Raw genomic sequence first — 23,887 nt, 5'->3', positions numbered from 1 at the left:
CATTTATTCACCGGTGAGTGTTTCTTGACAATGCTGCAAGTAGCCATATTACGGTAGTCGAGGCAAGTATCTCTTCTGGGGGCCAAGCAATCAACAAGTGCTCCGAACGGCCACACCTGAACAGGCACTACACTAGAATTATAAAATAGCAAGTCAAAAAGAGCTTGTGGGAAACAGTTACAAAAGTAGTCGCCACCCAGTCTGCTCTCGATGTGGTAATTCATGTGATAAAATCATGCGTTCACACCTTCGTGTTCTAGACTTTCTGTCTCTGTCACACAAATACACACAAACTCTTTTACATCCTTGTGTATGTGCGTACATGCTAGTACTTCATATTTGTGATCTCTGTTTGGAGCTGTTCTGTAGCACTGCAGAGCATTTGCAGAGAATCTACAAATCTTTTTATGCATGCAAGGAGACTTTCAAGTCAGAGGTGGACCTGAGTCAGGAAGTGGAAATATGGCAGGCAGGTTGTAACAAGTACTACGCATGCAAGGCAGCTAAAAGACAACTGCTTATATTACATGACTGGTGGTTAAGGTCTCTGCCACCAACCATTCAGCATTGTAGATGATCTGACTACATCACGATTAGATTTCTCATATCAGCAAGAACTCAAAAATTTCTGTGTTTCACTTAAAGCCACATAAAAGCTTTCTTGCTTTTGTCTGTTTCTGTGAAACTTTAAAAACTGAGAAGTGATGTTGTAAGAGCTCAGCCTTCCTGAAACTCTTCAATTATGCAATGCTGCAGTAAATTACAGATTAAATTAGATTTGCCCTTTTAATGCCATTTGCTTTGTTGATTTTTGATTAGAATCACCCATTAATGCAGGCCTAATACAATTTGAGCTAGACAAAAGGCAAACATTATCAGACCACGAAGACAGGAAGAAATTGAGTCATACATTTATTCACTCAGTAGTCCCTGTTTGTACTGACCTGCAGTTCACCTGTGTTCAGAGTGTGGGCTGTGTAAGCATGGCAGTGGTCTCTTTGCCGTGAATCAAACTCAGCTTGTCGACAGCTTTAAACCTTGAAGTGTGAAACACTGTATGGACCTGCTAATGTACAAGTGTCTTATGTCTGACTTTCACCACACGAGGGGCTTTGGGTAGTAAAGTCCACAGTCTCTGACATAGTAATGATTAATGTGAGTGCAAGTAATGTTTATGAGCACAAAGAACAGATCCAAATCCAGAAAGATATAATCAAATCTTCAATGAAGAACATTAATCAGATAAGGTACACTGTAAAAATATCATAACTGAAATAAATGTTTTTTTAAGGCTTACATTGCCTAATGTTTGTTTATTATTATGATTACCATTATTATTATTATCATTGAATAAAGGGGGTTTATTGTTTAGACAATGGCTCTATGTGTTTGTGTTTGGTAAATTGATATGTTGTTAACCTAACAATTTAGGGGCAGGTTATGTTAGGGCCATATTGAAGTTGCACTCTTCTTATTGGCTGAGATGTGTAATGTGATATGTGCGTATTTAGTTTTTTGGTTGGAAAAGATGGAGGCGAGGAGAACACGCTAGTTTTTGACCGTGCTCGTAATATTATTTTGACTACTACAGTTTTTATTGTTTGTCATGCTTTTCAATAAATCACCAGAAAGAAAACTGTGTTGAGTTTTTTGGACAAAGACACGCGTCAACTACATCCTCATGCTCCATAGCTTTAGAGTGTGTTTAATAGTAAAAAGCGACTAAACCACACTAACAATCATTATTGTTATTATTATCATTTTACATACATTTTAATGTAATTTAAGCAAGCAGAAGAAATGCTGTATGGATAATACTTGAAAACTGTTTGTCAATTTACAGATAATGTCTGACTATGATCAATCAATAATAAGGTGCAAGTTTTGAGTAAAATATGAACTGTTACACTGCTCGATGCCACTAAATCCTACACACTGGTGCATTAAATGAATAGTACCTAATGTGAAATTCTGAAGGGGAGTATATTATATATACAATCCTCAATACATGTTATATCAGTTGCATATTATGCGGATGCAATTTGCAAGGGGGCACAGTGATTATATCAGGAGGGCAGTGGGCCTCACCTCTTGGCTACACCCCTGCCACAGTAATAGCAGGTTTTTGATGAAAGACGTACAGAATCATTCCTTTGAAAGTGAAAAATACAACCAGCAGATTCATAATGTCTAGATTAGTTTCACTGAGGAATGACACTATTTCTACTACTTCTTTTACTATTACTATCTAATCTTGCATAAGGTGCAAACACAGCACCTTATCTCATTTAAATAGCTTCACTTTTGCATGTTAATTCCAGGAAACCAATACCAAAAACCTTGCATACCGCATGACAGTACCTTCGTCTTCCTGTAAGACTTTTACTCTGATGTGGCTGATACGTCAGATCCTTTTAGTTAGGTAGAATTTTACTGCAAAAGCACATTGTGTTTCTCTGAAGTGGTGGTACTGTAACACATTATTTAACTCTCTCTATTCAGTATTTAAAAACATTATATAACAGATAATGAATCTGTTATCTAACAGATAATGGATCTGTGGCAGATATATGACAGTTGTAATCATGTAGACGTGATATGGCTGAAAGTGAAACTTTTTTGTCAAACTATGGTTTCTGAGATCAAAAATGAACTTTTAAGCTCAACATGTTTTCATGATTTTACAGTGTTATCAATCATTCAATAACTGTCATGTTATTTTATCTGTGTACAATTATATTATGATGTCTTACAAATGTCTTATAGGGGTTTATAATACTGTAAAGTCAAAGATTTTGGTTCTACTTACTTCCTTTTCACAAACTCATGCCACACTATAACTTTCTCTTCACATGAGGAACATGACTAATGCTGCCCATTGATCAACAGCTATATCTTTGATTTTGCAACTATTACTTTCACTACTGCTCTTTAGAGGAAACAAGATTAACATCAGTATCAAGAGCACAAAGTAACCTGAGCGCTGTCACTTGACAACCATGTGACTGGTCTCAGACGGCTGTAGACAATAATACCCTACTAAAAGAGTGACCTGAGGGAGCTACAGCTGCCGGGTCACAGAGAGAGGTGAAAGATGGTGTGGGAGTTTAGATATGGAGGCATGCTGAGAGATAGGGCGCTGGTGTGAAAACAATAAGCCAGTTGCTCGTATGTTCCAGCTTTGTTTTCATGTTTGCATGACAAAAAATTATTTTGCATCAATGCTAATGCATGCACTTACTGTTTTTCTTGGGGGGTCTTTGTGGAAACAGAAATAAGATGTAAACACACCCAGTGACACACCACAAGTTCTTATGGTGAACAAATTGCCATAGCCAGCAAATACAAAGCAACATTAGCAGCAACCTGATGAAAGTAAGTCCAAAATTCACTTTACTTTTAGCTCTGGTTTGGTCTCCACCAGCTCCTGAGGCAAACATCTAGTACTGGCATTTTACCAGCTAGGTGCTTCACCGGCTTTATTATCTGTGCTGCATCCAGCAGGTATATCAGAGCTTTTAGATAAAAACAGCTTTATAACTTGACACATATCTTACCTCAAATAAAGTACAGATTGTTTTTAAACTATCCAAATACTTATTATATAAATAAATAAATACTAATTTCGGGTGACTCTTGTTGTTGTTTTTGTCTAGATTTTTACAATAATTGAGCACATGTGATTCTGATATGGAAAACCCATTACCCATTACCCATTTACATGGCACCACTGACTTCCCCACACCTGGCAGAGGCTCAGGGGGCGAAGGCAAAGCAAGCAGCTCGAGCTGGCTCCATCGCCTCCTCTGTCAGCAGATGTTATGATCTCGTGTAGATGCGGAGGATGAGAGGCAAAGGGCACAGAGCCAACAGTGACGCTCAGAAAAGGCGTCTGCTGTAGGTGGTAAACTGACAGTCTTTGTGCGTTTATTCATGAGTGAGATGGCTATCAACCCATCTTTTCCTGAACATCAGATTTGTGCTTTCCTGCCACCTGCCTGTATAATGATGGGCTCTATTCTCTGCCTTCACTTCCTAGAGCCTGACCTCTAAACATGCCACGTTGCATTGTTGTTAAAAACTGCATTGGAAATATGTTTAATGAAAAAAATGTTGAGCGTTTGAATACTTTTTTCCCCTCACTGTAGTATTTAACCTCTGGGGACCAAGAATGTGTAAAGTTTTAAAGCTTTAAAGCTTCTCAACGAAACTTCTCGTTGAGAAGTTTCAGTCTAGACCAAAGTGGTGGACAGACTGACCGACCAATAGACAAGCCAACACTCCTATCTTTGCTATTTTCTGTCTCATAACTTTGATATGATATATAATATACTGTATAATATAATATGCATATGCATTACACTTTAGTGTGGGTTTATTGCACATATTTATTATATTTCTTGCCCTTTTTACTTTTGGTTAACCATTTTTAATTACATGTCAGGTGATCTCTCTGAGTGGGTGTTTGTAAGCTGTATCTCTTTATCTGTATCATGTCTGAAGAAGGGCTTGTGTCCAAAATGTCACACAGTGACACACACAGAATTAACTAGTGTGTGGACACATGTTGCCATATATTCTTAGGTAGCCTTAACTACTTCCCTGGGTGAGAAAACAAGCACTGCACTGGGAAAATGTACTGATTTTGTCTTCACTAAATCAAAGACAGAAACACAAAACCAAAATATGCCAACCAACAAAGGCTTTCAGCGTCACAAAGGCTTTTCTTTCTCGTACACATGCTAGTACATGATTTGGAGGAAATATCACTGACTATTCATTTCTCACTTATCAGCCTGTAATAACCACGGGTACACCAGAGTTTACGTCAAGAGAATTGAAATGGCACTCCTAGGGTATTTCTTTAAATTGAAGATAAGGCAGTCCAAAAAAATTCCCCAGGGGCATTTCATTGAAAGAACAGAGAGTTCTCCAGTAAGAACTGCTCACTTCCTCTGGGCACACGAAGTATGAATAATCAAATCTCACAGCCTTTACGCATAATGTGGTAATGGGTAACCTCAATGTTTATGTGTGTTCATATGTGTCTGTGTAAAAGGAAAACAAAAAAAAAGTACAGTTCAGGCAGCATGCAGTGATTTACATGCCAGATAAGCCAAGTCAAGGACCAAATCTCCCTTTCAAAACAAAACACAGTATATTTCTATCTATATATTTTAAATAAAGTATAAAGTTAAACTATAAAGTGTTATTACTTTTAGTAATGTATTTGTGGACAACTCCTGTGATAAATGTGACATAATAAGCTGTAATATATAATGTCTATTTTTATTGTTTATACAAGTTTTAAATATTTTTTATTCATTGTATTAATACTCTAATTTCATGGCAACAGACTGTATCTGAGGCAGATCCATGGCGGGCTTCCAGAGCGAAGCTATGGAGTCTGCTCTGCTATTCAGTCATGTCACATCACATTCCTTCTGGCAGTTCAATATATATCATATGTCATGTTGTGTGTCAGCCAAACCGAAGGTTAGACTGCATACCAGCACTTTACTTTGAATGCACTATGTGCTGCACAGCTGGTAAAGGTCCATTAAATGGAGTTTATTTAACTGGCTTTGTGGATTTTGAGGAGACAATTGATAAACAGTGCAGACTGGGTTTGAAACTTTCCACAACTCATCTTCACCTTGTGATTTCCACCTGTTTTATATATATTATTGTTATTGATTTTATTAGCTATGTTCTAGTTTGAGATAGATGGAAGTTTCCATCATAAATTTCAGTTACACAACTGGAGTAAAACTTAAGCTCTACAATATGTGTGTCCATCACAGCTGTTGTATAACTGTACCACCATGAGCAGGGTTCTTAAATACAAGTATCCATCCCAATAAGACTTCAGTGTAGAAAATGTCAAAATGTTTTTTGGGGTATGTAAGCAGCTTGAATAAGAGGAATAAGGTACAGCCACAGTATTAGTGTGCAAAAAGGTGTGCAAGTTACTGTCAAGTTAAAATATTTTTACAGCTATAATAAATAAGTGATAAATCTGAGTTCATAGAGGTTGTAAAGAGCGCAGTGGTACGAAGAGCCAGGAGCCATCCATCTATCCAAATTCCAGCAGTGGTCTCCAGATTACAAGACTGGACCTGCTTTGGCACAGCTGCAGGCCTTCTGGCTAAGACATTCAACACCAGGAGCTCAAAAACAATTTTTTTTTTAAAATTAATTATCGTAATAAAAAACATGTAGCACTGCAAAACTGTTAAAGTTGGATTTTTTTTTAGGTTGCTCTCTGATCTGCTCATTTGTAAGAGTCATAATTGTCAAGAAAGTAAAGTGAAGAGTTTTTTTTTCTTACTCCAAACTTTACTCAAACAGTTGATGTTTACAAAGAGAGAACAGATTTGATGTTGCCTTGGACAGAGACCCAAACGAACAGACAACAGTAGCCATGAAATGGGAATAGCTAAACATGTGTTTGAACAGTTTATACCTCCTGAGAAACCAGCAACTTGTCATAACTCCCTACACAAATTTTAAAGTAGATCCAAAGGATATAATTTAATTAATTTGAAAGAAAACTTACTCAAGTGTGAAAATGATCCTCTTGCCACTTTTTTTTTCGTTTATTTGGGATCGAACTATAACCTGGTTACAATGTTCATCTCTAAAGCTAGCTTCTTTATTTTATTTTTTTTTTAAAATCAGAAACACACACACACACACACACACACACACACACACACACACACACACACACACACAAAAAAAAAGAAATCTAAACTTAGTCGAAGCCATGTGCCCTCAAAATATTAAATGTCCCGTGGCAGGAGGTAACAATAGTGCTAAAATATTAAATGTCCCGTGGCAGGAGGTAACAATAGTGCTTTTTGCTTAGAGAGGGACTTGCCGGATTGGCATTCACACCCTTCAATCCAAATACAGGAAAAGTGAGCCTCAAACTTTAAAACAGGATGTCTGAAAACCTATCAATATAATAAATATAAATACATCTGAGGTTTTCTACAGATTGTGAAAGGGACATGACAAAAATAGCTTTGTTTTCAAACTCAATGCACTCACATAAATAAATTGTAATAATAACATTAATTACAATAATTAGAATAAATCTTTAGCTTTAGAAAACCCAATGTATGCTCAGCCCTTTCAAACGTAAGGCTCGGGCCTTTAAAACATGTCTAGTTTTCTTCTATTTTCACAGTAGACGCACGTCGACACACACCCACGAGAAGAGATACTTATCACTCCATGTGTTATGTAACACATGGAGTGATAAGTACGATCCAGAGATGTGTCAAAAAGTGACTGAGATATTATTTAATTTCTTTGGGGAAACAACTTAAAGTTCTTGATGGATCAAATTTAGGACTAAAATTGTTATTGTAGTCAACAGCTGATTGGCTCAAACTTTACAGTTCTGGCCCGCGTGAGTAAAAAGACTGACCAAGATTATGCTTCCTTTAAAAACCTCATTCTCAAGCACAATTTAATTCACTGCAAATTATTATTATGGTAAGTTATTACAAAAATAAGATGATTCTGTAAGTCAAGAGCAAAGGGGATTCATAGCAGAAATATCACTGAAGTAGAAAAACTGTCCATTGTATAATGTGTAAAGCCGTATTTACTTGATAGCTGCTAAATGTGGTGGAAAAGAAAAATAAAGAAACATCTTGTCTCAGTCAGACAGACCAACCTTTTCCATGTTTAATAATTCAATGATGGCTTCATCCTGAGAAAAAAGAAAAATGAAACGGAGGAGGAAAAAAATAATCCACAAAGTGTGATGGGAAACGGGGGTGTAAGGGTATTATTCAATGCACGCACAAGTTATTTAAAGTCCCAGCCGTAGTTTATAAATATGTAGCCTGACAGGCCGTGGAAGAAGGAGGAGGATGAGGGCGTTGGTCGTTCTTATCGGCAGTAGCCAGAAACAGAGAAGGCAGACCACAAAACAAAGACCTGGTGCTGCATCTCTGTGTGGTGGGTTGATGAGGTGGAAAGCATGACAGAAAATATATGGACGTCACTCCATGATGGCTCGGTAGATGACGGGCTCGATGTAGTCCTCTCTGTATCGAGAGTTGATGACCCTTTGCCTTTTGGAGTTCTGTTTGACATCGCTCTGTGCAAAGAGCTCAAAGCGCATGTCTGACGCCACCGACTGAGGACCAAACACAACATTGATTCAAAAGTTAGTCCCTGCTGGTGATACAGAGCTCAAACATACTTTTAGTTATGAAAGGTTAAGGTTTAGTTACCATTCGTGACTTGACTCGTTTGGGCAGGTCCTCGTCCAGAGTGTAGATGTCTTCTCGCTTGACAGAGATTTGTGATCCATCCTCAAACTCCACCTGATTTTGTACACACACAGAGTAAGTGAAAACATTAATGTATAATGTGCTCTCTGACAGACCACCATAATGAGAGGAGAAGCTCCATGATTAGGCTATCCGCATAAAAGCACTTCAAGGCATTACATATTAATGAGCAAGCTCCAGACCACCCATATTTTGTGGTTAAAAAAGCAAAACCCAACATCATCGGATGTGGTTTGCAGTGGTAAGACTTTAGGATGTCTGTGTCTTTGAGACAAAGAGATGAGAAGAGGTTTACCAGGTACATAGGAATGGAGTGTGACGCTACAAACTTGGCTCCATATATCAACCCATCAGTCCATCGCACTTGAACAGCGTCGCCTTCAGCGGGCGGACCGAGTCGGACACAGTCACGGTTCTGAAAAGAGATCAAATAGTGAACTCAGGGTTTGTATGTTACTCATATCTGTTATTTAATATTGTTTTATTTGACAATGGAAATAACTATTGGAAGTATTTCTATTAACCTCAATGTCCTCTGGGAAGAGGTTGTCGCTGTAGGACCCGTCGTCAAACACAACCTCGTAGAAGGTGGCTGTGGTCAACTCCACCACCTCGCTGTGGTAGTAACGGCCGTTTTTGTGTTTACAGATCACCCTCTGCCCCTGTGTCAGCTCTCGCATGGAGGCCTTGTTGCGCTGTGGGACAGAAAGCGAGCGTTAGTCTGAAATCTTATCACTCCACAGCGTTAACTGCCACATGAAAGAGAAGTGATTGTAGTACAATAAACAGCACGGGTCTATAAAGATAAGTCAGAAAGGATTAGACTACTGTGATGGCTAAAACAATATTTGAACAGTAATGTGTACCAAAGAAATTATACTCTCTGCTTTATGCTACAAAATACATTTGGAGTATTACAGCAGAGGATTTACTCAAACAAGCACAAACTTGTATTTGCATAGCTCAAAGCCATGACAGTAAAAGAAGAAACCTTTACAGTAAGCTGATTTGCAGTCAGTGAACATTCATTTTGTCGTTGCATATCTCCTGATGCGACCAAACAGATGTCAGTCTCTCCAATTAGTGAATCAAAGCAGCGTGAACGTGTGAGAGAAACACGTCCCTGAGGATGTTTTGAGAGCTTTAAAAAAAAAAAAGAAAAAAGAAAAGAAAAGAAAGACAGAAAAAAAAAGTCTTCCGGCTATTTCTGTGCTGCATGGCTGACTTTACCATTGCTGGAGGCTGAGACACTAATTGCAGAGTCTTCACAAAAGGTCCGCTGTGTCAATAATCTACAATAACATGAAGACATCTTAGCACCAATATGGGTGCATTCATCCATCTTAGGAAACAAAAATATAATCAACTAAAAATGCGACTTAAAATTATCAACAAGTTCTAAAAAAATTTGAACAGAGACAGCTGGAAAAATGATAACTGAGCAGAGGGAGTAAATGTTGGTAACATAACATAGCCAACAAAACTTCTGACATACTTGAGCCCCCTGGAAAGTTGTAGATATATCTAAATAAAACAGACTGGATTAATGTCTATCTCACTATTAATATTATATAATTTGGTGTCTGATTGGAGCATCCAAAGTTGAGGTGCTCTTATTTTTCTTCACAGCGACAAAAACACTGTTGAAAGTTCAAATAAAGAGTAAACTTTCAGTAAACAGTCTAATCCAAGCCAGCTGTGTGATAAGACACAAGCAACCAGTGAGTGTGTATCACATGACTTTTTTCTTCTGACAACAAATGCTTTCACAACACACACACACACACACACACACACACACAAAGTAAACACAACTTCACAAGATAAAATTGGTACAAATTCCATTAATTTTTGTACATAACTCTTTACTATTGTCCCGACTGTGTTCCCAGTATGTTACCTCAGGTAAGAGAGGTGCTCTGTGCCTGTGGCAGGTGATGAAGACTATGAAAGGCCAGTCATCTGGGTGCATGAGGACACCAGCTGCTTGAGCGCAGGTGGGGTGAAACGCCGTGGAGCAGCGGCCGTGGGAGCACTGGACACAGCAACCCTTCACCTCCCTCTTCATCCGTTTCCTGCAGTACGCGCACTTCTATCAGAGTGACAAAGACACAAGCGTGGAGCAGGGGGATAGGGACCAAGAGGAAAAGTGATGAGAGACAGGTTAAAGTAAAGGAAGTACAGGGGAAGGAAAGGAGGAGAAAGGAAACAAGCCAAGTGAAGAGGATGAGGGAGTGAAAAAAAAAGTTATCAAAGGGAGCAAAAGACAGGCGGACCCAGACACGAACTGGAACACAGATATGTTAGAGGGAAATTACACAACTTCCTCTGGATAATTTAACGCGGTTGTGACATCATATGTATTTATTTAGAAGTAGTTCAACTGAGAAGGCTCCTCTGAGAGCAAGACCTATAACAATGGAGACAAGGCCAACTACTGTGAACCAAGTTTATACGTGACTTATTTGTAAGAGAGAAGGTAAGCATATACAGCCTGTTGGATTATTTTCCCAAATAAAAACCTTGGTATGCTGTGTTATCACCATTTCTTTTGGAATGAAATGTGGTCAGAATGTCACGACTCTCTTGAGCAGTTAAAACAGGATCTATTATTCAAGAAACATGCAGGCGCCAGAAGGAGAAATGAAACTGTGCAAGACAGCCACCAGGCGCCACATCGGTTTGACTTCAGTAAAAACGTGTGTCCTCAGCGAAGATCACAAACAGATGCCATCAGAGTATAGCTCTGTTTAATATATCTGTTTACGGGTTTAATTAGCTTGGCAGTGGAAAAATAAACCTGAGTCATAATGCCATGAATAAGAAGATCACAGAGCATCACAATAAGTGATAAACAAACCACTAACAGTTAGAAAAGCCTGCTTGCATTTACTGTCAGGCAATGACTATTTATATTAAAGTACTTGAGGGGAAACAGCAAAGAGGCAGAGCAATCGACCTTCACAAGGCTACAGAACAGGTTGCCAATCTACATCAAACATACAGCAGACCGCTGTGACTGTTCTGAGTCGTACCAGTTTGAAGCGCGGCAGCGGGATCGCAGAGAGGTCAACGGGCCCCCGCTCGCTGATGTTGACAAAGCGAGCTTCCAGCACAGTGATGGCACAGAGTACATGAACCCACCTGTGTGAAAGGCAAACATGAAGCAGACTCAGGACAAACAGTCTGATGTCCAGGGTACAAGATTTCAGGAAATGTTAGAGCACATTCAGCAATGTGGCAACACTAATTAAACATTACGTGTGGTCCCATCTATGTTGGCTAATGTATTGTGCTATGTGTATTCATTGATAATGATAATGATTATCATCAAATATTCATCAAATCACAGCAGAGTGAAGATTCCTTTAAAATAAGATTGTGTTCAGTTAAATAATTATTAAAAATGTGATAAAAATATTCCGATATAAATAAATGCATGTTGTTGTTGGTATGAGAAAACTTCATGTGCTGAGGAAGACCATGAGAACTTAGAGATGTTTTTAATAACTTGTTGTTGACTAGAGAGCTAAAAACAAACACTGTTGTTTAGAAGTGTGGTTTAAAATAACCAGCAGAAAATATTCATGTTGTAACTGTAAGTGGTGTCAGATGTAATATTATATGACTGAAGTGTTCATTAAAATATAAAATATATAGTTTACTATAGTACAGCCTGCAGTAAGCTTTTAATAGAAGATGGAAACGATATTGGCAAATATGCTGCATTATTCCCAACAATAACGATAAGTCACTAACAAGTGGTCCACCTCTTTCGAAACTCATTCAAAAACGATGTCTGATTTTTAAAAAAAAAAAAAGTTGCTTCTGTCTTCAGGCATTTCCTGTTATGTCAACTGACATTTTCTAACTGCATTCTACACTGAGAGATAAAGTGAAACCACAGACTGAGGGTGGAGAGCAACCTTACACACATTTACTTGAATGGCTGGAACGGTCACATGGATTTCAGCAGGAACTGAGACTGAAGAAACAGACTAAATGCGATCAAAGGAGAGTGAGTGAGCAGTGAGCAGAACAATCTGCTGTGTACCAGCCACTCAGACTCACCGTACCCAGGCTGTATTTTAACCATCATAGATGCTTCCTGAGACTTATTTTTTCCCCTTGTCTTTACTTTCACACTACTCTTTTTACTTTTGCAACTGTGGCCATGATGAGAAGTGCCAATGTGACACTTCATTCACACTTCACAGCCACATTTTCAGTGGTATCATCATGCTGCACACAATGTGTGCTCAGCAGCAGACAACACCAATAACAACTTTTCTGACAGTAAATTCAAACTCACTTTTTCCCCTAAAGCACACTCTTCAATATGACAGGATAAAGTTTCACTGCGCATTTAAATGAGTTTTCCTAAATTGCAATTTTATTTTTTACTGTTCTGAATCAGGGACCAGCTCAGGTGGCAGCGGCACCACTGTCTGCTGGTTTCACTTACTTGTCATTGTTGGCTCTCTGCAGAGCTCCACCTCTCAAGGAACACAGACAGCAATCCTGGAAGTAGAAACACACAACAACATTTTATTTTTCAAAATACTACTTTACTACTACTATCTTTATTCCATCTTAATTTTCATATATGATGTTCTGCTGTATATTATTAATACTGGGGATAATCTAGTATCTTCTACTGGATCAGATGGATAGGTATCAGCTACCCACTGCACACCTGGTATGACTGCTGTCAAACGCTTCACTGCACTTTCTTAAAAACTTGTTCTTCCGATACAGCACTGTGAGGAAGTGAACCGAAGAGTGGCACTAATAGATACACAGCAGCCAATAGGTGCTTAAAAGACAGCCGCTTTGCCTCAACATCAGAGAGACTTTTTAAAAGGTCCACTTTACCTCTAAATTTCTGCTGTTGATTTACACTTCACATTTAAACTTCTAGATGTTGTTCATGGGCTTAGTAAACCGTGTTCAAACCATCTTATCACAACAGATCCAGTCTGACACACATTACATTTTTCTCCAAATATTTCACATAACACAAAGAAAAATATCACAAGAAACCCTTATAAAAGACTCAACAAGATATCAAATAACTGATGAGAATCAAGGGGAAAAACAACTTGACTGGGACATGCTGAGTACCGATGTATTTCTTAACATTATGTTATGCTTAAAGAAGGGAAAAGTGAGATTCTGAAATTGTTAAAACAGTGTGAGGCCAAAGTCCAGAGGTGTCACAATGACCTATTAAAAGGGAAACAGTGCCCACTGGTGGTCAAAATGTGTTTGTGCCTGGCAACTGACACGACACATAACTTGGACAACTTTAAGGGAAAAAAAGGAAATTATAATTAAATATTATAATTGAAGAGCCAATTGTGGAAAGAGTGGAAAGTAAAGATCAGATATTTTAAAACTCCCTTTATAATCTCTTCATATGTGAAAAGCCCCAATGTGGCATTATGTTGGTGAAAATGTGGAAACAATGGAGACACCACATACATTTTTTTGGGACTGTCAAAAAAAAAAAAAAATCAAGGATTTTGGGACAATGTTTAAAAGAAATTGATTTTTTTATTTTGATTTTGTTTTTGTTGGGTGCCATACCCAAAGACCTATATAATACAGATCAGCGATATATACTGAGGATTCTTTTATAGTAAAGAAAATGATTACGATGAATTGGAGGGATGTAAAACCACCAAACACAGACCAATGAGTCAAAGACTGAAAATTTTTTACAGGATGGAGCAAATGACTGTAAGTCTACAATTCACTATGGACATTCTTGTGCAAAGATGGACTTTTGTTTCACGGTACCTGGGTGTTGAATGGATGGGATGATATGACAGAGTACGTTTGGGAAGAGATGCCCATTGAATTCCTCTGTGTAATATTACTTAGCAACCATGTATAGATATCTGCTCCTCTGCCTGTTGTTTTTATTTGTATTTTATTTATTCATTTATCTTACTTACATTTATTTTGCCTTGAATTTATTTATTTTATATACTTTATTTTTGTTTTAAACTCCAAGTATTTAATTCTTACTTTAATTTTTTGTTGTTTATTACTATTGTAATTGAATTACCTGTCATTTAATATATGAAGTCCTATGTCAGAATATATTAGAAGGTAAACAATGCTCACAATAATTTGTTTGTTCTGGGCAAAGAGAGGAAGGAAATTGACAGATACATTTTACAGCCGAGGTTCAGAAAAACAAGACCAAGACAATAACAGGAAACTCTCACTGTCTCAGAACAAATACGGCAGTCAAGTTTACTCAAGCGTGACAAAAGCTGGGCTGCTGGTTATCAGCTGTATTAAACTTAGTTCAGTGCAAGCCAATTTTTTGTTCTGGTGTGGTACATCGTAGTTTATATTTATTTTAGGCAGTAGAGCTTGAATCAGCCTCATGATCACATGTTGCACATAATGTACATGTTTGTTTGATGTATTTGATAGAGCTGCAGTGAAACCAAGATGTCACCATGATTTCAACAATGGTGCCACTGTGGTTTGAGCTGCAGCAGCTGCAAATCATTTCAATTTTAAAGAAAACTAATTAATTTCCCTGCATGCACAGAGATTATGGTATGTTATCAGATACTGGTGACAGTGTCTGTCAACATCTAGCACTAGTCTGTTATGTGAGGACGTGAGCTGTGACTTATACAGCATGTAGCTTTCTCTAAGCTGTTCCTAGAAAAACTGTTAAACCCTTCTTGGTTTGTTTTGTTTTTTCTGTGCTAAATGGTGTTGTCTGTTCTGAATATGATGAACAAGTTCAGTTATTTGTACTGAAATAATGACTAATATATAACTAACCTCTGTGATGGCATTAGCCTCGCAGCGGGCGCACAGCCAGTCGTCTAAGTCTGCTTCATCACCAGACACACCGTAGCAACCTGAACAGGAAAGAACATGTCACACATTGACTTCTCACTGAAAAACGCAGTTAATGATGACACTTGGTTGGTTATTTCACAGGAAATATTTTTTTTTTATTTCCCATGCTTTTCTGAGAACACGAAGGCTTAGATCAGGGGTGTCAAACTGGTCCACAAAGGGCTTTTCTGAGAACATGAAGGCTTAGATCAGGGGTGTCAAACTGGTCCACAAAGGGGCCGTGTGGCTGCAGGTTTTAGTTCCAACCAACCAAGAGCACACAGTTTGACCAATCAACTCTCTGAAGACTGAGATCAGTTGATTAAATGACTCAAGTCTGGTGTGCTGCTGTTTGGTTGGAAGGAAAACCTGCAGCCACACGGCCCCTTTGTGGACCAGTATGACACCCCTGGCTTAGATCATAGAAATGTATTTTTATTATGACCCAACAGCTACAAAATGTGTGTGTGTGAAAGAGAATTGATTAAAACTAAAAAGACAAGACAGAAACGCACAGTGTGAATGCTGCATATTATATGCCTTTTCATTATAATACATTTATGTCCTTTAGCAATGACTGTTTTAGATATAACTGTGTGGAACAGTAGTTGTGTTCCTACCTATGCTCAGTTCAACAGAGACGTGTTCATCACTTACTGGTATGTACGCGGACGCAGCACTGAGCACAGCTGACCAGCCGGCTGGTCCCGTCCTCTGCTACATGAGGGTTAGACAGCTGTCCCTCCCCGCTGTCATTCATCTTGCTGGTTTGAGTGTCGAAGCACATTTCAGGGATGAGTGGCTTGGACCACTGGCGGCCCCCTGGACGGTTCACCAACATCACGCAGGAACTCCCGCTATTAGACTCGGACTTGAGGGGAAAAGAGTCCAGGAACTTGTTAGAACATTATTTCACACATTTTTGATATGAATATCTGATGGATCCAATGTTATTTAATTAATGCACAACTAACACAATTCAAACATTACTGTGGGAAATGTTTGTTTTTTTATTCATATACTGATGACTGACTGTTCGCTCGCTGTAGATGCAAACTATAATAACAATATAATAAGAACATTAAATAACAGAACTTTAACATAAAGTGCTTGTAGTTGTCACCTGATGATAGGTGTGGAAGAGCAAGCAGATGGAGCAGTAGGGGGCCCGCTGGCCCATGATCTTGTTGTACTCTCTCTCTGCCTCAGGGCTATATGGCCGACACTGCCACAGGTGGGTTAGCGGCTTCGCCCACTCCTCTTTCTCCTCTTGCTCGTCCTCCACATCTACATACATGTCTACAGACAGGATGGGGGACATTTATGAATTTAGTGTTTGATAAACCGTTAACACAGAACGTACTTCTACATCAACTGCGTACCATCGTCGCTGTGCAGCTCTCTGATTAGAGGGTGATGACGGGGAAGCTGGCGGAGCTGTGCCTGCTGCTGTTGCTTCTTCACAACTGACTTGCAGTATGACTGTTCTTCTGACACCAGCTGGAGGAAGACGTGTATAGCAAGATAAAACTTCTATCTATGGACAGACCTATATCTATCTATCTATATATGAAACATGTTGGGAGCTCTGTACTGGTATGCACATATTTCCAGATGAACACTGGGTCCACTGATCCCTTTGAGGACTTGGTCACAGCTCGTAACTACTTACATGATGAATCTGAGCGATCACCTTCATCTCATCAGACACTGGTTTCCTGACAGCATTGGTGTCTTTCAGGATGACAATGCCACTATCCGCAAGGGGGCATTGGATACTCTGTGGTTTGGACAGCATGAATAACACTGAACACTCATGGCAGACTTTGGAATAATGCCTGATAACGTGTATTCTGCCACTACAGAGATCTCCAAGGATTGTTTTGTTAGCAGAATTAGTAATAATGCTGAACTCAGAGGGATTAGTACACAAACATCATGCAAGGAAAGTGCACCAGTACAGAGCCACCAAAAAAAAATCTTACATGCATAATTGTATTAGGAAACAAAGACACATGTATCTATGAGCCCTCAATATAAACTTAAGTTTATATTTGTTCGGGACTGACAACAAGTTTTTGGATAATTTGGTGTTCAGTTGACAGAGAAGACAATGCAGGCAGCAAAGAGCACTGTACTCGAACATGCATGTGTCACAGAGAGCGTACAAAGAGCCAAAAATGACAGTTAACATGACATTTCATCTGCTGCATCTTTGGCGTGAGTGTTTTGTCAGTGCGTTTTCTATTTAAAATATACGACAATTAAAGAAATAAGTCAAAACGGAAAAATAATCAGACCTTTCGCTTGTTGTTCTTTGGGGCCTCCATCTCCATTTTCTGGGTTGCAGGGTGTGTCTGAGTCTCAGATGAAGCAGACTTGCTTATGGGTTCAACTTCAGGCTTCTCCACTTCCACCTGGGTCTCAACAGGTACAGACACTTTAGGTTTCTCCTCCTTTTGGTCCTGCTCCACCAGACTCTGTGCTTTTGATTCATTCTGTGCTACTTTGGTAAGAACAATCTTGATTTCTGGCTGTGGCTTCGTTCTTTCACAGCTTGGTGCCTGAGGCGACGAGGTGTGAACCTGTGTGTGTGACGGTGTACAGATTTTGTGCTGGAGATGACGGGGTTGGTGCTCTCTGGCATAGCTATGCACCTGCAGCTGCGTGTGCGGCTGCTGCTGCTTTTCTAGGGTGTAGCTGTGCACCTGAAGAGTGTCTTTTGGACTCAGAGTTCTGTGGAAGAGAAGGCTGGCTACCCCCATTTTGCGGGCGGGCTGAGCGGTGGCTTCAGTCCACGTAGGTGGTGCTGAAACTGACAGGTGTCCGTTTCTGTGCTGGGACTGAGACGAGATCGCAGGGGCACGGGTCTTGGTGTAATGAGGGGGACGTGCGACATCACTGTTACTTTGGGTCAGGCCCCTGTGAAATGGATCCAACAAAGTGAGCTTGGTTGGAGTCACAACCAACTTTGGTGGGCCTGTAAATTAAATCAGAGGTCTCTGTTTAGAAAGTGAAGCAGAACAATGAGACACTATCACAAAACAACTGATATTAGAGATGCACTGCAGAAAACTAGAAAGATGATGCACAGGTGATAATACCTTTATTTCTTTTGCCATCTTGTGACATTGTACGCGGAGGCATAAGGCTCAGTCTGGGACGCTTCCCATACTGCTCCACGTCTTCCTCATCTTCATCCTTGGGAACAACCTCCTTGGGCACCTCCAGGCACACTCGGTGTCTCTTGGTCTCTATCCTCTGTGTAGCGCTGAGTGTTAATCAAACAGAGAGACGGTTGAGGACAGTCTTTGGTTTTCATGTAAGGAAATTTCACAATACAATGACAAAACATCTTTACTAAATTTAAAAAAAAAGGAACACAGCATTTTATAGGACATGACTCTGGATGTATTAACTATGAAAGGACCATGGACATCGAGGATGTGTCAAGGACAGATTCAGTCCTCTTTCCCCAACTACCATGTCAACATTATGTGTTTTGCAACTGTAGATATTAAATGGTCCATGCTAGGTGGTTTATTCTTTGTTTCCGACTACATGACAAATCACACAAACAGCAACGTATCTGGACTTGGACAGTGATGCTGGTGCACTGGTTCTATGATTTTTCTTTGGTGCTTTCTTTGTTGAAACCTTTAGAAATACCTCAGATAACAAAAATATTCATAGAAAACTTCAGACAAAAATAAAAACATTCCCGTTGAAAGGGCAACTTTCAGGTGCAGTCTTATTAGACGTCTGTATGAGTGTAGTGCAGGGCACCCTTGGAAAAGTACATTCCTTGTAATTCTCAATAATTATTAAGCTTGTCATTATTGTTTTCTTGAGTGTAATTAGTAATGATTTGCTCTGCTGTAATCAGGTCCTTCATCTAATAGTACTGAGCACTTAGAAATTATATATTGTATAATCTAGAGTTAACTGAGTTTATGACTCCTTTAATAGTTTATGGAGTGACCAGCTTTCATGTACTTTGCTAGGTCGCCTGTACTACAGATTTTTTAAATCAAATATTAGATTTATATTAAACATAAAATTAAATATCTAATATTTTCAAATACAAATAATATTTTTTTTGTTGGAAAATTAAAACAGCTGATAGATACTAACCCTATGCTGTATTGCAGTAATTACAGCCAGCTACTTACAGAAGTGTCTGCTGTAAAATGTCTACCTTAACTTGAGCCCATGCTGTTGACTTTAAGGTTTGATTATGAAAACTAATAATAGATTAAAATCTATCACTGGTCCTGTATGAAATCTTTTTAACCAAAGAGGGTTGATTAAGCCAGCCTGCACTGTCAAACTGCACCACTGATGCGTAAAGTAACCAGGAGTCACCCATGCGTGTGCTGAATTCCACGGTATAACAACTTAAACACAAAGTGATCTTTGGATCTTCCCACCTCTTGCGCTCTCCATCCTCCCCACAGCTCTCCGTGAAGTTACTGTTGCTGGTGCTGGTGATGTCGTTAAAGGAATCCCCCAGGAACTCCTTAGCTTCTGGGGTGGGTCGTGAGTGATCAATAGGTATCACATCTCGCCCTGCCAGCCACGCATCAAAGCGATCTGGCTGGTATTTCTTCACAAATACATCCATGGAGATCTTTACCATGTCTTTACGGCATGAGCACTAAAGGAAAGAAAAGCACAAATCGACTGCGATTAAAATAACAAATGTCACCGGTAATATTGTTGCATGTTCATCGATACACATGTAGTTGATTATATGAATGTATGTTCAGATTCTTACTAGCAAGACAAAATGCTAATTAGGTTAATTAATATTTTTCTATGCTGTTATTTGGCGGTCCTCACCAAAACTGCTTGCTTGCCATACTCAATCCATCTCTCTGTGGCAAAGTTGGTGGATTCTGCACAGTTGAAACCGTGATTGAAACCAGCATGGTAGGCATAGGGGAAGGTTACCATGAACTGACCAGCCTCCTGAGTAATCTTAGGGAGTGGAAATAAAATAATTAGTCCTGCAGTATAGACATTTGGCTTGTGTAGTGGGTATGAAATCTGAAATATAAATAAACAAATGCTGTACGCTCACCTTATCAAATGGAATACCATACTTCTTCAGTATAGAGGGAGAGATGAGAGTCATCTTGTGCCTCAAAAAGGCCTCACAATTCTGGGAACTACCAGGAAAAAACCCTAGAAGAAGAGAAAACAGACAGATGATAGGGGCTGTGATAGTTAAGAGTCTTATATACAGTACAGCAAATATTACACTGGTCTCTTACCTTTGGCCAAACGCTCCAATCTTTTGCCATGCTCTGGAGGAACACAGTACCTGCGCATATTTAAAATAGTCTTTTTAGTTACAGTCAACTGATATTTCAACTCACTATGCAACTTTTATTAAACTAAGCATTCTGGGATATGATCCCCTGCTACATCAATGCCATACTGTCACTAATATGAAATAGAAGCCCTCCCTCTTCTGTGTTGAAGTGCCCTGACTAATGCAAATTAAGTTACCCAATTAAACTGTATCTGACCTCAATTAAAATCTTTATTTTCTGCACCCGAGCAAGAAAAGAATAATTTGTTTCTTTACCATGATTTAGGCTCTCCAAAGTGCAGGTAGTTGATGCTGTAGAGATCCATGTCCTCAGTGTGCCACGCAAAGGTGGTCTTCCACATTCCAAAATACAAGTAGGGTGTATTAACACCCTCGATAGTGATGCCGCTTTCACGTTCGACAGTATCCAAAATGGTGTCTAGATGGCAGATGTTCCACTCTTTGACCTCCTACAGAGTACAGCAGATAACACAAGATCAACAGATGAAACTTCAGTGGGTGAGAAACACCACTATGATCAGAAAACCAATCAACACTGAATATTCACAACAGCAACCACATACAAGATTTTCCAACTCACAGGGTCATATAGAGTGCCATTAACGTCTGCTCCATATATGGGAGGGTTAAATGTCACATTCTTCCAATACTTCCTTTCCAGCTCCTCAAAGTCGTCATAATGTGGACTACAGAACCTATAAAAAGACAATAAATGTTTACTAGTACCAGCACCATGACTGAACACAAGTATGACTTACTAAAAAACCAGAGGCTTTGTGTGCTTTACTTGTCACTGTTGGCGATCTTGCGGAACTCTCTGACAGTCATGGCCTTCTTCTGAATGTTGTACTGTGTGAAAAGGCCCGACTGGCCTGTCACCACCTGCTGAATGGGTGCAGGTATCACCAAATCGTCTATATCGTCATAATTGCCTCTAGGCTTCCATTCCTTTGGTGGGACAATCTAGGAAGACAAATGGACAGTGAGTTATTTAGTTTTCTTAACACTGTTAATAATCGTCAGGAAAGCTCTGGAGATATACATTTATTTCCTTTCCTGACACACAGAAAGCATGAAAGAATAGATGGAGTTATGTTTGCCTAAATGATTTCTGCTAATAAATATGATCCAATTCACATTACAGTGTTTCTAAATATGGGGTATTGTTACTTACTTTAGCCAGGCCTGCTTTGTGAGCTCCCTGGGACTCCACATATGCCATGTAGCGGCTGAAGTTCTTGAACTCCTCCATAGTGGGGTAAAAGGTCATGATCCCCTTGGAACCATGGTTTTGGGAAGCCGTGTCTGACGCCATCCCAAAACTCAATGGCACCTCCTGTAGACAGTGAATGGGAAAGTGGTGATTTTATGATTCAGAATTTTGATTCAGCATATTTTATCTTTATATCTGCTTTTTATTATTCATTTTTACACACAGATAGACATCTTGATTAGATCCAGCTTAATTTATTTTTTATGCATTGTAAAAACCAAAAAACTGTAACAGGTAACAATAACATGACTCTTCCAACAATAACTCTCTAGTTAGACTTAGATAGATAGATACTTCATTGATCCTGAGGGAAATTTAAGCCATCCAATGGCACCATGCAAACATTATGAGATTAAAATTGACACAGTAATTATACATTAAAATAAACCTATAACACTAATATAAATTAACCTGTGCAAAGAAGTTCAAACCTGTGCTAGAAAACTATATAAAAAATAAAAAAATTGAAATTTTGAAAAAATGAAAAGCTTTATATATATATATATATAGATATATATAAAATTATATATATATATATAACACACATATACATACATATATATACACACACACCCATACATACATACATACACACACACACACAGATAGATAGATAGATAGATAGATAGATAGATAGATAGATAGATAGATAGATAGATAGATGCGATAAAAACAGTTACAATTAATTAAATTAAATTAGGCTGTAGAAGATTTATGTAAGTCATGACAAAATGTCCAGAAATCAGTGAATGAGATGTTCAATGTGTCTGTTCAGTTTCTCTAACGTTGTACCTTTATGAATGGAGACAGTGTGACGTTACTGAAGCCTGTCTCGTTACATGACACCGTCGTACGGTTCGTGTTTGTATTTATATACGGCTCATTTTGGGTGGCTAGCCCGGACATGGCTGGAGAAGCTGCGGCCGCCTCTGATTGGTTCAGCCCGTGTCTCTTTAATTCGGCCCCACAAGTGCCGAAGCCCAGCCAGCTAACATTAGCTCACCTGCTAACCTGCTGAGGAAACACGAGCTAACTAAATCACACATCAAAACATGCATTGACACATAGCGTAGCATTAGCTTGTCTGATTACACGGATAGTTTCACTGGTACTCGAGTCCCATTTAACTCCGGTCACGTACAGGACAGTGCGAATGACTTCATATCAATGACAGTGGACTTGTCATCTTGTTTCCAGGCTACAAAAGGAGAAAGTAATCCTCTCAGGACAGCTAGCTGCTCCGCGTTAACTCCGCGCTGGGATGGGACTACTTCCTGCAGCACAGTGACTACCTGAGCCTGGTCGCATCCTGTCCGGTTCATTAACGTCAATAACGGTCAGCGTTTAACGTTCACACGAGCCTTGGGAAATGATTAAATCAGAGCTCGTTGATTCCTAAAAGCCTCGTTTAGTAATTGTTTGAGTTAAGTTTTACAGACAAACACTAAAAGTGAAACTATCATTTCCTAAATCCAGGAAATAGACGACACCCGACACCTAGCCTCTACATTAGCTGTGCAGCAGTTCCGGCTGCTTTAGCTTCAGGTTAGCATCGTGAGTTAAGAAGCTAACGTTCAGAGATAACTCGACATGCAGACACTCACCGCCTCCTCTTGGTCGATTTAGACGTCGTTCCTTTGCGTTGTAAATACCTCGTAATCAATAGATACAGCAGTTGTGAACAGAAGAGAAAGAAGACAGCCTGCTAACTAAGCCCCCTGTGAGTAGATCAGTATCCTCCATTAGCTCTTCTACGCATGCACACGCACCTCCGATTTTGTTTACCACAACACGCATGGGACACGCTCAGCCAATGAGAGGGCAGCTCTGATGGCTCGTCATATGACGGACGAAAACACGAGTTTGAATCTCGTATTATTACTAATAAAATTAACGGTTTGAGCCGATATATTAGTTTATGTTACCGTACATTAGATTTAAATTATATTTGTAGAAAGCTGTTTTCTAATATTACACGGAAGAGTTTATGTTTTGCTTTGTGTGAAGCTTGTGCTTAAATGTTTAAACAAACTTGCTTTTGAGATTACAGACTTGTAGTAGATCAACCAGAGCAGCACCAAGTTCCCC

General features: G+C 39.2%; 2 protein-coding genes across 3 annotated transcripts in view; both read right to left on the bottom strand.

Annotated features, from left to right (window-relative positions):
- st3gal3b (ST3 beta-galactoside alpha-2,3-sialyltransferase 3b) overlaps positions 1-7,818 on the bottom strand; it is a 55,373-nt gene extending 47,555 nt beyond the window's left edge. The window contains exon 1 of the mRNA XM_019259047.2: positions 7,691-7,818. The gene's annotated coding sequence lies outside the window, so the exon portion shown is untranslated. The remainder of the gene's footprint in view (positions 1-7,690) is intronic.
- On the bottom strand, positions 7,688-23,606 carry kdm4ab (lysine (K)-specific demethylase 4A, genome duplicate b). Of its 2 annotated transcripts, XM_027285048.1 has the most exons (23): positions 23,404-23,606; positions 21,701-21,862; positions 21,314-21,489; positions 21,107-21,221; positions 20,782-20,975; positions 20,465-20,514; positions 20,272-20,375; positions 20,031-20,168; positions 19,619-19,845; positions 18,293-18,459; positions 17,489-18,168; positions 16,861-16,968; positions 16,571-16,688; positions 16,312-16,487; positions 15,846-16,059; positions 15,129-15,208; positions 12,781-12,836; positions 11,351-11,459; positions 10,216-10,407; positions 8,840-9,010; positions 8,611-8,730; positions 8,256-8,348; positions 7,688-8,158 (listed from the first exon to the last, which is right to left on the bottom strand). In XM_027285048.1, the coding sequence occupies exons 2-23, from the start codon at positions 21,839-21,841 to the stop codon at positions 8,021-8,023; spliced, it is 3,567 nt and encodes a 1,188-aa protein (XP_027140849.1). In that variant the 5' UTR covers positions 21,842-21,862; positions 23,404-23,606; the 3' UTR covers positions 7,688-8,020. The 2 variants fall into 2 exon arrangements, with proteins under 2 accessions (XP_027140849.1, XP_027140850.1); XM_027285049.1 differs by lacking the exon at positions 16,861-16,968 and having other exon boundaries at positions 23,404-23,605.
- Positions 23,607-23,887: the final 281 nt, after the last annotated feature.

This window comes from Larimichthys crocea, chromosome XII, assembly GCF_000972845.2.
Source record: "Larimichthys crocea isolate SSNF chromosome XII, L_crocea_2.0, whole genome shotgun sequence".
Lineage (NCBI taxonomy): Eukaryota > Metazoa > Chordata > Actinopteri > Sciaenidae > Larimichthys > Larimichthys crocea.
The sequence above is the reverse complement of the archived record's forward strand: the minus strand, read 5'-3'. Positions and strand labels throughout refer to the sequence as shown.

Excerpts from the sequence above, each read along its gene's own strand:
- kdm4ab (XM_027285048.1), bottom strand. The coding sequence starts at position 21,841 with ATGGCGTCAGACACGGCTTCCCAAAACCATGGTTCCAAGGGGATCATG. Across the intron at positions 21,222-21,313 it reads AAGATCGCCAACAGTGACAA|GTTCTGTAGTCCACATTATG; the intron begins GTAAAGCACACA and ends GTCTTTTTATAG. Across the intron at positions 8,731-8,839 it reads TCTTCCCAGAGGACATTGAG|AACCGTGACTGTGTCCGACT; the intron begins GTTAATAGAAAT and ends ATCTCTTTTCAG.